The 12,247-nt window shown below is 49.3% G+C and overlaps 5 protein-coding genes across 5 annotated transcripts; 3 read left to right on the top strand and 2 right to left on the bottom strand.

Annotated features, from left to right (window-relative positions):
* Positions 1 to 232: 232 nt before the first annotated feature.
* Positions 233 to 1,248, top strand: N7487_011383 (uncharacterized protein; the record flags this gene model as incomplete). The annotated part of the gene is made up of 2 exons (XM_056879113.1): positions 233 to 362; positions 482 to 1,248. The coding sequence occupies 2 exons, from the start codon at positions 233 to 235 to the stop codon at positions 1,246 to 1,248; spliced, it is 897 nt and encodes a 298-aa protein (XP_056724432.1).
* Positions 1,249 to 1,423: 175 nt separating this feature from the next.
* N7487_011382 (uncharacterized protein) lies at positions 1,424 to 3,208 on the bottom strand (the record flags this gene model as incomplete). Its single annotated transcript, XM_056879112.1, has 1 exon — positions 1,424 to 3,208. One exon carries the CDS (start codon positions 3,206 to 3,208, stop codon positions 1,424 to 1,426), a length of 1,785 nt encoding a protein of 594 aa, XP_056724431.1.
* Positions 3,209 to 4,841: 1,633 nt separating this feature from the next.
* N7487_011381 (Amino acid transporter transmembrane) lies at positions 4,842 to 6,294 on the top strand (the record flags this gene model as incomplete). The annotated part of the gene is made up of 2 exons (XM_056879111.1): positions 4,842 to 5,005; positions 5,065 to 6,294. The coding sequence occupies 2 exons, from the start codon at positions 4,842 to 4,844 to the stop codon at positions 6,269 to 6,271; spliced, it is 1,371 nt and encodes a 456-aa protein (XP_056724430.1). The 3' UTR covers positions 6,272 to 6,294.
* A 1,702-nt stretch (positions 6,295 to 7,996) lies between these two features.
* N7487_011380 (NAD(P)-dependent oxidoreductase) lies at positions 7,997 to 8,722 on the bottom strand (the record flags this gene model as incomplete). Its single annotated transcript, XM_056879110.1, has 1 exon — positions 7,997 to 8,722. One exon carries the CDS (start codon positions 8,720 to 8,722, stop codon positions 7,997 to 7,999), a length of 726 nt encoding a protein of 241 aa, XP_056724429.1.
* Positions 8,723 to 9,119: 397 nt separating this feature from the next.
* On the top strand, positions 9,120 to 11,912 carry N7487_011379 (fungal specific transcription factor domain-containing protein; the record flags this gene model as incomplete). Its single annotated transcript, XM_056879109.1, has 4 exons — positions 9,120 to 9,261; positions 9,353 to 9,705; positions 9,770 to 10,153; positions 10,233 to 11,912. The coding sequence occupies 4 exons, from the start codon at positions 9,120 to 9,122 to the stop codon at positions 11,910 to 11,912; spliced, it is 2,559 nt and encodes an 852-aa protein (XP_056724428.1).
* Positions 11,913 to 12,247: the final 335 nt, after the last annotated feature.

Raw genomic sequence — 12,247 nt, 5'->3', positions numbered from 1 at the left:
AATTGAATGGTTTAAGGAGATAGCCAGGCGTGGTCGTTAATCCTTGTAGAGGAAGTGCTGTGGCTGGTGTTCTTTATCGCCACGGGACTACACAAGGCCGATCGGCAAACATCCAGATCGGCCACCTTCGCCTGACGACATCCCACTTATGATCACTACTATCTAGTACACCCATCTCTTTGTTTCCCAATTTCTAGCAACTTTGATCTCTTTTCTTGAACATCGCGCAAGGATGGCAGATGAATCACCAGCACAGCGGTCCGCCCGATTGCGCCGCGAGCGCCGCGAGGCAAAGATCAAGGAAGGAGGCTCAGCGCGCCTGGACAAAATCACCAGTCTGAGTGGACGCACGCCACAAGCTGGTAAGAAATGAGATCCGAATCCCTGGGTTTAAACCACGGAGCTCCGGATAGCAATGCAGACATGCCGCCTTATCGTCCACGCCAGTACACACAATGCTAACAGTAGTCAACCACAACAGAGCGAGAAGAAGCCTCCCCATCCCCTCAACCCCAGCGTGCAATCTCCGCATCTCCCTCCCCAGGACCGCAAAACCCCCAGTTTCGACCTTCACCCTCGCCTCAGCCAGACATGCAATCACCAGAAGCGATCCGCGCCCAGCAGGAAGCGTTCTTCTCTATGCTCCGACAATCCGCACCGGAACCAGGCCAGGGCGTGCATCCCGACCCACAAGCTCCAAATAGCCTCCAGGCCCAGCAAGAAGCTTTCCGCGCGATGTTGAGACAATCCGCACAGGACGGACAGGGCCAGCAGCCCAACGACGCCGAAGACCCTACCATCAAACTCCTGAACTCTCTCATGGGTGCTATACCCGGCGGTGACCCCAATGCCCCACCAGGAGCACCTGGAGCCGGCGCAGGAAACCAACCCGCACCTGGATTCTCCCCTGCTGCCATTGCAACAATGCTCGGCGTGCCGCCTTTCATCGCCAATATGCTGGGTGGTGCTACGCCGCCAACAGAGGCGGAGCAGAAGCGCGCTCGGGTTTGGAAGACGCTGCACACTGTCTTTGCTTTGACGATTGCTGTTTACATGCTGTTTATTATTGGGACTTCGGTTGCGTTGTTTGGTAGCCCCCCCGCCAAAGCCTGCGACGGCACAGAATCCCTTTGCGATTTTTGTGACCGGAGAGTTGCTGTTGACTGGGGGCAAGGTGTTGCTTGGCGGGAAGTCTGGTGGTATGGGAATGGTAGTGCAGCTTTTCAGGGATATCGTGAGGGATGGTAGTGTTCTGTTGTTTATCTTGGGCATGGGGACTTGGTACAATCGCGAGTGGCAGACTACGGCATACTAGGATAGCTTGGGTATGTAGCTTCGCTAACGATCAGCGTTATATGAGTATTTCAATGGCATGTATTATGTGATCATTATTTCATTATTCGTATACAACTTTTTTTAGACGCTAAGTAGACATGTTTATGATGGCCCGCTGAGCCGGTGGGATAGCGTTGCGTAAAACACTCAAGACAGATGCATCCAAACCCCAATCACCTTCCCATTGATCCATACGAGACCCTTTCTTGAAATGACCCGCCAGATGCTCTGCCCGAGCTGACCAGGTAGACAGCGGACATCCACAGAATCCACAGCGACTTTCGACATTGGCGCCCGATCCATGCCAGGCTTCGAGGTCAGCCACGGGGACTTTTGTGCAACCGTGGAATTTGCGCAGATGCTGCCATAGATAATCTTTTCGACTGAATGAACGCTCTGGGGCAGGCTTCTTGGCACATACTTGGAATTCATGCTCTTCCCAATGTGTGGGCGTTGGGAAAAGGACGTCGCAGAAGGGGCATTCAGAAACCTGCAGTTCGAATGCTTGTTGGACGTCGTTGAGATTTGGAGTGCAGACCCAGGAGTCAAGGGTGAGATGAACGCTTTTTTCATGGCGGGCCCAGTCGTGTTTCTTTTTGAAAGACTGCGTGCAGAATGTGCACTGGTAATTATGGTCTACCGCTGGTCGTTGTCTCCCTCGAATGCGTTTGGGTTTAGTTGGGTTGGTGAGCAGTGGGAATGGTAGACCTGTGTCTGCCGAGGAATGGTAGCTCCATGCTGAAGAGGTGCTATCGGATGTTTCAGATGCCTTGCTTCCAACACTTGATACTGAGGATGCCAGATGTGACGAGGTCTGGTCGAAATTGAAGAAATCCATGGTAGACTCATCGAGCTGGAATGGGTCAATGCTATCGCCCAATTCTATCGACCCAGAGGCAATAGCATTTTGAATGGCCGCTTCTGGAACAGGTTCATCGTCTGGCGGGGAAGCCTGCCACCGCTCCATGGGAGTTAGGGAAGATAGCGTGCTGGTGACCATGGGGGAGCCTGAGCGAGTACGGGACGCTGAAGAAAGCCCCGTAGTCTGGATCTTTTGCTTTTGACGGCGGCGGGCGTTTGCAAACCAGGTTGATATGCGCTTTTGGGAGAAGCCAGTCTCTTGTGCCATCTGATTCTTTTGTGCATCTGTTGGATAAGGATATTCTTGATTTTGATAGAACCACTCGCGGAGAACTCTCGCTCCTTTTCTGAGAAACTGTTTGGGTTCTTTTCGTTCATCGGTATTGCCTATAGTGGGAGCGGACAATGGGTTTGCATCTTCCGGCACACCGTGGAGATGGCCTAAGACCGGAGATAAAGTTTCAAAGCCCGACGGGAGGCGTTTCTCTCCCTTTGCTAAGCTGCATTCCCGAAAAAGGGCTACACAGCTTGAGCAGGCATTTTTGGGATTTGGATTGGCAGGGGTAGTGCGAAGGATCAAACATTGCAGCCGATGCTTGCGACAATAGGAACATGATACAGGAGGACGATATGCCCCGTCAAGCCACTGTGAAACATTGGTGAGACTTGGTTGCGGCAAGGGCAGGTCAACATAGTCTGCTGCTAAAGGTGGAGCAGAGTCATATACAAATTCAAAAGCCTTCAAGTCTCCATGATCTTGATGTTCAGGTTGTGCATCGGCGGTTGGTATGGAGTGTGACTCAGAATTTGTCCACTGCGCCCATTCCGTATCAGTGATATCTGAGGGAAATGGTTGGAATTCATAGTCAGGATTTGTATCAAAATAATGGTCCTCTTGCATCCACTGGGATGGTTCATTTGCATCCAGTATGCCCTCCAGCTCTATGTCCGATATAGGCTGTGGCAATGGCTGCCATGACGAAGGGTTGATGGGTGGCGGCTGTGGAGTCATGCCATGGAGCGATGAGCAGAGTTGCCGACGCGGTATATAGCGACTCCTTCTTGTATGTCAAGATTATAATTCAATACCCAAAAGTAGCTTGGTCAGACCCCGTCTCGTCTCGCCGTTAACTTGCCGATAAAGGTTGATGGGGTTGCTGACAAGAGTCAGCGCTAATCCATATTGGGCCAAAGAATGTTCCTCGCCCCACTAGTCCAAGAACGGCAGGTGCAGTGGACATCCACCTGGCCATCTGCACGGGTATTACTAAGCTTTCACTGCCCCCCCGGGGACCGTGGGCCGATCTCGGGAACAAACGACCTCGGAGCGGATCTGCGATGAACCTGTGGCCTCAGGCCTGCACAGGTACATATTCGCCACGCCTGCTAGACTTTTTCCAGAGTCTGCTTTCCGATTTACCCGTGCTACTCTTTATGAAATTCTCATTATGTACAGCAAGGTCGTAGTAGTTCAAAGTTCCCGAGATCAGCTCCAAGAAACCCTTGTACCAATAACTATACATTGACTTGATACCTCAATTGAACACTCCTTGAATAGATGGTAGGCCATGCCTGGATGGAAGAAAGGACAATATCCTGGTCTAAAACATAGGCTATACGTTCCACAAGGCTCTAATCAACGTTTTTCTATGGTTATCAATCTAGCAGCCACGTTGCTTATCAAAATTAAGCTTATCTTATGCTATTACATCCCTAGGTGCAAAACCAAAAAAATCAAAGCTTAGTCCGTTTAGAAGTGGAACTTTGCTTATTAGACAGGATACTAATACGTTGAAATCTATAATCTGGGGATAAATAAGCGAATTAGAAGAGGTGTAGAGGTTGATGTGGTATCGACAGCCGTAGATGAAGATATTAGACTCGGGTTGATATGTCGGTACAAAACTAGCCTGAACTAGCCTACATAATTTGAATCCACCCGTGCACACACCGGAGTTAGTCCTCTCCTCCGGAGTTCGGGTGGGGCGCTTTTGAGTCGCCACCCGGTGAGGTAAATTCATTAGGTGAGCAGCCGGAATGAATCCGAGTCCCTGCGAAGAAAATGATCACCCGAAAAAAAAAGGTTATTTAATATAAAAATAAAAGCCACAACCTACAATTTCGCGACACCTATTTTGTATGTTGCTAGGTAAATATATACACATTTACAACTTTCCCCAACAAATTATAAACCTTAAAACGGGAATGATGATCGACACTGTACCTATGTGTCAAAGATCAGGCAATTGTAGGCTACGATGGGTAGTACCAGGTGGCCTAGGTGGGACTTCGGGTGGAATGGGGCAGCATTAGCTTTTTGCGACCAATTTCTATCACCAATCTGAATGAGTCAGCAAGGCAAACCGGTCGCTCATATTGGTCAGTCGGTGGCCAGATCTCCGGATTCGGGACCAAACTAAAACCTTCATTGGTGAACTCGTCAGGTTGCATCGAATTTCTGTGGAACCTTCCATTCCGTCCCATGGGGCAAAATTCCAAGTTTGGCACGCGAGAAAATCGGGGAAACAATAAGATTGCCAGATTTCCCACTTTGGTTTGTTCTTTCCTCGTGGGATTTTACAACTCATCTTTTGTACCCATCTTCTTCAACACTCTCTCACTCCTCTGCCTTTCAACTGCACAGAATGGAGGTCAACACAGCACCACCTGCTTATGAGCAGGATAAGATCGCTGAACGGAAGGATGTGCCACAACTCGATGAGGAGGGCCAGCTCAAGGCTGGTGAGGTCCACGATGCCTTTGGCAATGAGGAGTATGCCGAGATCAAGTATAAAACCTTGACGTGGTGGTATGTATCATCCGAAATAGAGTCTCCTTATCGACCATGCTGACGTGAGGTGTCTCCAGGCAATGTGGATTGCTCATGATTTGTGAGTCAGTCTCACTGGGTGTGTTGTCGCTGCCTGCAGCCGTCGCTACCCTGGGCCTTGTCCCTGGTGTCATCCTCATTATCGGCCTCGGCGCTCTCGCAACATACACTGGCTACAACATTGGCCTTTTCCGCGAACGGTACCCTCACATTCAAAACCTGGGTGATGCCGGTGAGATCTTACTAGGCAAATTTGGCCGTGAGCTCTTCGGTACTGGCCAGTTCCTTTTCTGTATTTTCGTCATGGGCAGCCACATCCTCACCTTCCGCGTCATGATGAACACCGTCACCAACCACGGCACCTGCTCCATTGTCTTCAGTGTCGTCGGTATGGTTATCTCACTCGTCCTCTCTATCCCCCGTACGATGAAGGGTATGACTTGGATCTCATTTGCATCATTCCTCAGCATCTCGTGCGCTGTCGTGATCACTATGATTTCCGTGGGTGTCGAAAGTCACCCCGGTCGTGTCATTCAAGCTACCGTCGAGACCAACCTGTACACCGCATTCCAGGCTGTTTCCAACATCGTCTTCGCTTACTGTGCCCACGTCGCTTTCTTCGGTTTGATTGCCGAGATGGAATCGCCTCAGGATTTCAAGAAGTCCCTGTTCATGCTCCAGGGCTTCGAGGTCTCTCTCTACCTGACCGCTGCCGTTGTGATTTACTTCTACGTTGGCACAGACGTGCATTCCCCTGCCCTCACGTCCGCAGGCCCTCTGATGAGCAAGGTTGCCTACGGCATTGCTATCCCCACCATTGTCGGCGCCGGTGTCGTCAACGGCCACATCGGCTTGAAGTACATCTACTTCCGCCTCTGTGCTAAGTCGGATTTGATGCATCAACGCAACAAGCGTTCCGTCGGTCTCTGGATTGGTCTTGGTGTGGCTTGCTGGGTCGTTGCGTGGATCATCTCCGAGGCCATTCCTGTCTTCAGCGACCTGAACGGTTTGATCAGTGCTCTTTTCGCTTCCTGGTTCAGCTACGGTCTCTCCGGTATCTACTGGCTCCACCTCAACCGCGGCGAGTGGTTCTCCACTCCCCGAAAGATCTTCCTGACCATCCTCAACGTCGGCATTGCTTGCTTCGGTTTGGCGCTGTGCGTTCTTGGGTTGTATGCTTCCGGCACAGCTATCAACAAGAACTCCAACAGTAACAGCTTCACCTGCGCCAACACCGATACTTAAACAGCTTCATCTTGCTTTATCGTGCTCCATATTGCTTCATTTTCATTTTTGCTACTACGCGCATTGTACATACATCGCATATAGATTATGCTTAGAGCGCACAGGTTGACTCTAGAACATAAATAATACATTAAAATATATCAAACAGATGGCTGAGCCTTGCACAAATAACTGGGGAATAATCCACCCTCGATGCCTTATGAACAAGATGTTGCCGTAGGAAAATCGGTTCATTGTCGATGCTTAGGAACCCATACATGCAATTCAACGGACGCATATATTGGAGGGATTGGAGGAGAAGTCAAGAGCTTCAGCTGTTCTTTGGGGTCTATTTATTCTAAACCACTCTGACTATCCTAACCATGCATACATATGTAGTCAGGAAACAAAGAGAAGTATATATATACTATGATAGTATATGAACTAGCACGTGTTTGTGATTTGTTGGGAATCATTGAATCTAATTTATACCTAGGTGAGTGGGTCAATGTAGCCTTTTAGTTACTGGTTACCCTCTCAGCTTGTAGTATAACAAGCTTGACCAAATGTGGGTAAAATAGTCACTTTTTGGCCATCCATACGAGGGTTCATTATTCCTGTTGGCACGGCGAGATATTGAGTGACAGAACTTTTCATCAATCTACAATGCCAAACAACGCACAGACAAGCATTTCCTCGAGTGTAGGTGTATATGCTAGTGCCATCGATGTTTTGTTCAAATACGGGACATGAAGCAGTTACGAGTTAGCGCCTTCGCCCATTATAAGGTGCATGTTTAACGGGGATACTTCGTAGAAATGAAAGAACAAATGGACATCAGGCTTACAACTGCCACCGCGACTTGAGGTTGAACTACCTTTTACCTCTTCACCCATGGACTTCTTCTCTTCCTCACATTCACTTCTCCTAACCCTCGCATTTACTTTTCTTACCCATCAAGCCGTTCAGAAAATTTAGGACGAGCAGCAAGTGAAGATTTCCCTCGGGAGTGAGACGTGCTATCTAACACTCAAAGCTCTACAGACTGCGTTTCGCACTAGGTCTAGCCCAACCAACACCAGCCAATATTCATCAGTCTCGAATCGTCCATCAAAGGCTAACCTACCTCAAGTAGCTAAGCTGCCCCAAGTGCCTGGAAATGAACCGGACTCGAAAGCCCCTTCGATCCATTCGCTGTTTGAAAGTTTACCTTTTGAGATCCGACGACATATTCCTTCTACGCTAGACATTGACGGCCTTAAAAGACTGGTACAAGCCTCACCCATCTACTATCATCAATACCAGTTAGATCGCAGGCTCTTGATATGTCAAAGGCTGGAGGTAACATTGGGTATCATGACTGCTGAGGCCTATACAGTGCACAAATCTAGCTCTATGGAGGTTTCGAGTCAACGCACTGCACAAGGAATTAAAGACTTCCTCGCATTCTACCACACAATCCGGTCTGAAGTCTGGTCTTTACCTTTGCACAAAGTGCTCAGCATAGAAGAGGTGACGGCCATAGTCAGATTTTATTGCTCCATTGTTCAAGTGTTTGCAGTCTTTATGATCGTTCGAGCTGATGTGGCGACCAGAGTACGGAGAGTATTGATTTTTAATGAGAGGATGAGAGTCTTTGCGATGCATTCCATTAATTACAATGTATCATTCTTAAATTATATGTATCCATAATCCCAGCAAGCAAAACCTCCTCGGTTAGTTCTTCCATTTCCAGCACCACCTCCGTCAATATGTAACAGTCACATTCTTGTTCACATACTTCGGGTCTATCTTCAAGACAAGGTTCTCAGCGAGCCACCTCCCCGCATCCTCCCGAGAGATAGTATACCCGACAGCTTTAGACTCCGGACCAGTCTTAGGATCCTCGATACCCACGCGGATAGTCTTATCCGACTCACCATCAACAAGATGGCTCGCACGAATGATTGTGAACGATTCCCCACTCTGCGCAAAACGGTCTTCCATGACTACCTTGTCTGCTCCAGGGACTTTGACAAACAGGTTGTAGATGGGAATCATAACGATAGGAATATCGCGGCCGAAGCGGGAAAAGCCCACTGTACTGCAACCGATGATGTGAGGAGTTCCGGTGATGCCGGTGCTTCGAAGCTGGGCGAGAGCATCTAAGAGAGTTGCTGCGCCTTTCTTGCAGACGTCCGGATCATCGACAGTCATTCCACGTGGCTTGGCGCCGATGGTGGATACGATGACATCGACGATGCGGCCATCATCACTTTGGAGGCACTGCGATACGGTGGAGATATCGTGTGCATTGCCTTTGATGACTTTCAGGTTTGGTGTTGACTCTGAAGGGAAGATGGCTGTGAGTTTTGAGGGATCACGGCATAGCGCGATGCATTTGTGCCCGGCAGCGAGTGTGCGTTTGAGGGCAGCGAGGCCAACGCCGGTGCTGGCGCCAAAAAATGCAACGGACTTGATGTTTGACGTCATTGTTTAGATGGGTTGTGGTTGCTCAAGTAGCGAGGTATTGGAAGGGTATATTCCGATGGGAGAGATAGTAGAGATGTGTTCTGTTAAGTATCCTGGAGAGGACGATAGGATTTATAATATACATTTTTGGTCGTGAATTATAGAGAAAGCGAAGCGAAAGTCATCCGAGCTAATGCAACAAGTCTCGCTCTTTTCTCGCGACTCGTATTCAAATGAGGAGGAAGGCCCGAGGGTAAATGATCGAGGCTGACATGCCGTTCTCTCATTGGCTATCCCACTCTATCTACGCTACTGAGTCAGACAGTCAACACCTTGCCGTTCGCTTAACGAGATCAGAATAATCAAGGTTGTGCTGGACGCGTTTGACTCGCTGGAACAAGCCCACAACGGTCTCAAGATGCCCGAAGAGCCTCCTGCCATAGTATCCGAGGTCTTTGGGGCCGCGCTCGCGTCGGCCTCGGATGCCGAGAAAAACGCGAGATTGGACACCTCAGGCAGAAACGAAAACGCAACCCCCCCTGAAGCTGCGCAGCTGTGTAGTATGCCGAAGTCGGAAAGTCCGCTGCGACAAGCGAGCGCCCTGTTCTAATTGCCGTCGCGCAAATATCGCGTGTGTGCGTCCACCAACAGACCGTCCACCAAGATGGGCTCGCCATCTCGACCGGCTCGACAGCGCGGTATCCAATCTACAGCCCTCCCAGGAGCCTGAACCAGTAGCAGAAGACGTTATGGAGAGACTTCACAACCTTGAAAGCCTGGTTCAAGGGCTACGCGTTCAGCTAGAACAGGCTAAATCAACAGCTAACTCTGCCGGGGGATCATCCGGGGTCGGTTCGCCCGAAAGCTCCGCACATGACCGACAGTCGAACCCGTCTTCCATTAATACTACTAATGTGCAAAATAAGTTTGGGAGACTGGTGCTTCATGATTCTAACCGAAGCCGCTACATTAGCAGTGGCTTCTGGTCGCGGGTCAATGACGAGGTATGCCGCCTTGCTTTTCGTGCATTGCTTCACCGAATGAATGGCTAGCTGATTCCTCTTGTAGCTTGATGGCCTCAAGGCAGACACTCGTGGTCTTCCATTGGGAGACTCTGATACCTCGGATGATGAGGCATCGCTAGGGATGACCCCCTCCACGCTAGAACTTGAACGGACCCCCGCGGAGCGTCATGGATTCTTGTTTGGGCACAATTTGAGCCCTTTTTCTCCTAATTTAACAGATCTTCATCCACTTCCCTCTCAAATTCCGTTCCTCCTAGACGTGTTCTCAGAGAATGTGAACATCATCTTTCAAATCGTTCATATCCCCACTATCAAGAAAATGGTTCGCGACTGGCGCGGCCGTGAAATGAAGGGACTCACACCGGCCAATGAAGCCTTGATGTTCGCCATATACTACGCTGCCATCACCTCGATGGAAGAAGAAGATGTAAGCCGAATCCTTAAACGTTCAACTTTCTCACAGATCCAAGCATGCGGGTTTCAGGCTCACGTCTCGGTATATTTAGATATTGCTTAATTTCGGTACCACTAAAGCCGAGCTCAATCTCAAATATCGCCAAGGCCTCGAACATGCTCTTGCAAGAGCCGACTTTCTGAATGTACCAGATTTCGTTCTTGTGCAGGCATTTGCAATATTTCTTACTCTTGCTCGCCGGCATGACAGTCCGAGGTTCGTGTGGATGATGACAGGACTGCTAATTCGAATGGGTCAATCTCTGGGACTACACCGTGATGGAACACATTTCGATTATCTTTCCCCATTTGACATTGAAATGCGACGAAGAGTCTGGTGGACCCTGTGCATGTTGGATGTGAGGGCATCTGAGGACCAAGGGACCGATTACACAATCACAAAAGCGAGCTTTGACACTAAAATACCTCTTAACATAAACGACACTGACCTCGACCCTGAATCAAAGCAAACGCTTCGATCTCGCGATGCCCTGACTGATATGTCCGTTGCGCGAGTCTCCTTCGGTATGTGCGAAGTCACGCGACAGATGATGGCCCATGGGTTCAAAGACGAAGCACCAAGTCTAGAAGAGCAAAGTCGCCTGTTGCAACAGATATACCAAGGTCTTGAACGAGATTTTCTTCAATACTCAACCGAGTCAGGGAACATTAGATACTGGGTGATAGTTACGGTCGCTCGACTTCTTCTGGCCAAGATGACCCTGCTTATCTACCTTCCTCTGTTGTTCTCCTCCCCGAATGAAGACTTCTCGGAGGAACTGAGGACGAAACTATTGGTTTCGAGTATCGAGGTCGCCGAGTACAATCATGCCCTGAACAACGAACACGCATGTAGACATTGGCGCTGGGTTTTCCAGACCTATACGCATTGGTACTCCATTGTCTACATGATGCTAGAGATCTCTCGACGCCCGTGGTCGCCTCTTTCTGAAAGGGCCTGGGTAGCCCTTCATAGTTCATGGCTAATACCGAATCAATCACATATGGAAAGGAATCTACGAATCTGGATTCCACTCCGAAAGCTGATGACCAAGGCTAGAAAGTATCGAGATATGGAGTTTAGTCGGCTAAGAAATGACTCTCAAGCTGCCCAACAGCTTGAGCAGGGCTATGGCGGTACCCCACTCCCGTCGAGTACTGGGCCATTTCCACCCGGCTCAAACTCTGCAGATATGTTTCTTGACCAATGGCGCCAGCTAGTGGAACGCTCAGATAAAACGAAAAACCACTCACTCGTCCCCGGTTTCGTCGTCCCCAATTCGCGGGATCCACCGATGCACATTGCAGGCACAACGCAGTCAAGTGTGCATCCTGGTCATGGTTTACATCAAAAGGAACTCTACCCAGCTTTCACTGCTGAGCCAGGGTATCTCCCTGCAGAGGGGCAATTCAAAATGTCAAACTTTGAATCAACAAACTTTGATTCAGGCACGGCGCCTAATTCAGGAATCGGATTTGGACTCGAAAATCCAACCGCTTCATCACAGAACCAGTTCTCGATGGCACCGGAAGCTCAATTTGACGGCCAACTTGCCACCCCAGCCGTTGTACCTTGGCTGTGGTCTGAGGAGGGCATATCAACCGATTTCACCACCGAGGACCAAGCTGATAGCAACATGGGGATGGATGAGGAGGTGAATTGGTACAATTGGACCGCGTCTGCGAAGAATATGGAGTGTGATGGGGGTACCTATAACAGTAGACCGCGTTAGTCTACAACATAGTATATTAGAGACTTTATAATTAGGATACTATTACGATGTCTTTTGGATGCCTTCGACTGTATTTTCCGAATCCTAACGGCGAATTAGAGAACATCGCCTGGGCAGAGGTTGCAGTCTGCATGCAGGAAACAGTTCCCCAATACTGTGAGTGGCCCATTCTTTTCCCACTTTAGAAGGATTTAATCGAAGCTGAGAAGGTGAGAAGGTTGGAATTGGGAAGGGGCGGTTAACAATGATTCAGTATCAACATTTTATTCCTATAGATACATTCTAGTTTTGAGCGACAGCATCATCATTGCAAAGTGGACCCGAAAAGACATAGA

The sequence above is a fragment of the Penicillium crustosum genome (genome assembly GCF_028827405.1).
Source record: "Penicillium crustosum strain IBT 35664 chromosome Unknown utg000005l_segment0_segment0, whole genome shotgun sequence".
Taxonomy (NCBI): domain Eukaryota; kingdom Fungi; phylum Ascomycota; class Eurotiomycetes; order Eurotiales; family Aspergillaceae; genus Penicillium; species Penicillium crustosum.
Note: the sequence above shows the minus strand (reverse complement) of the source record. Positions and strands in the feature narration are given on the sequence as shown.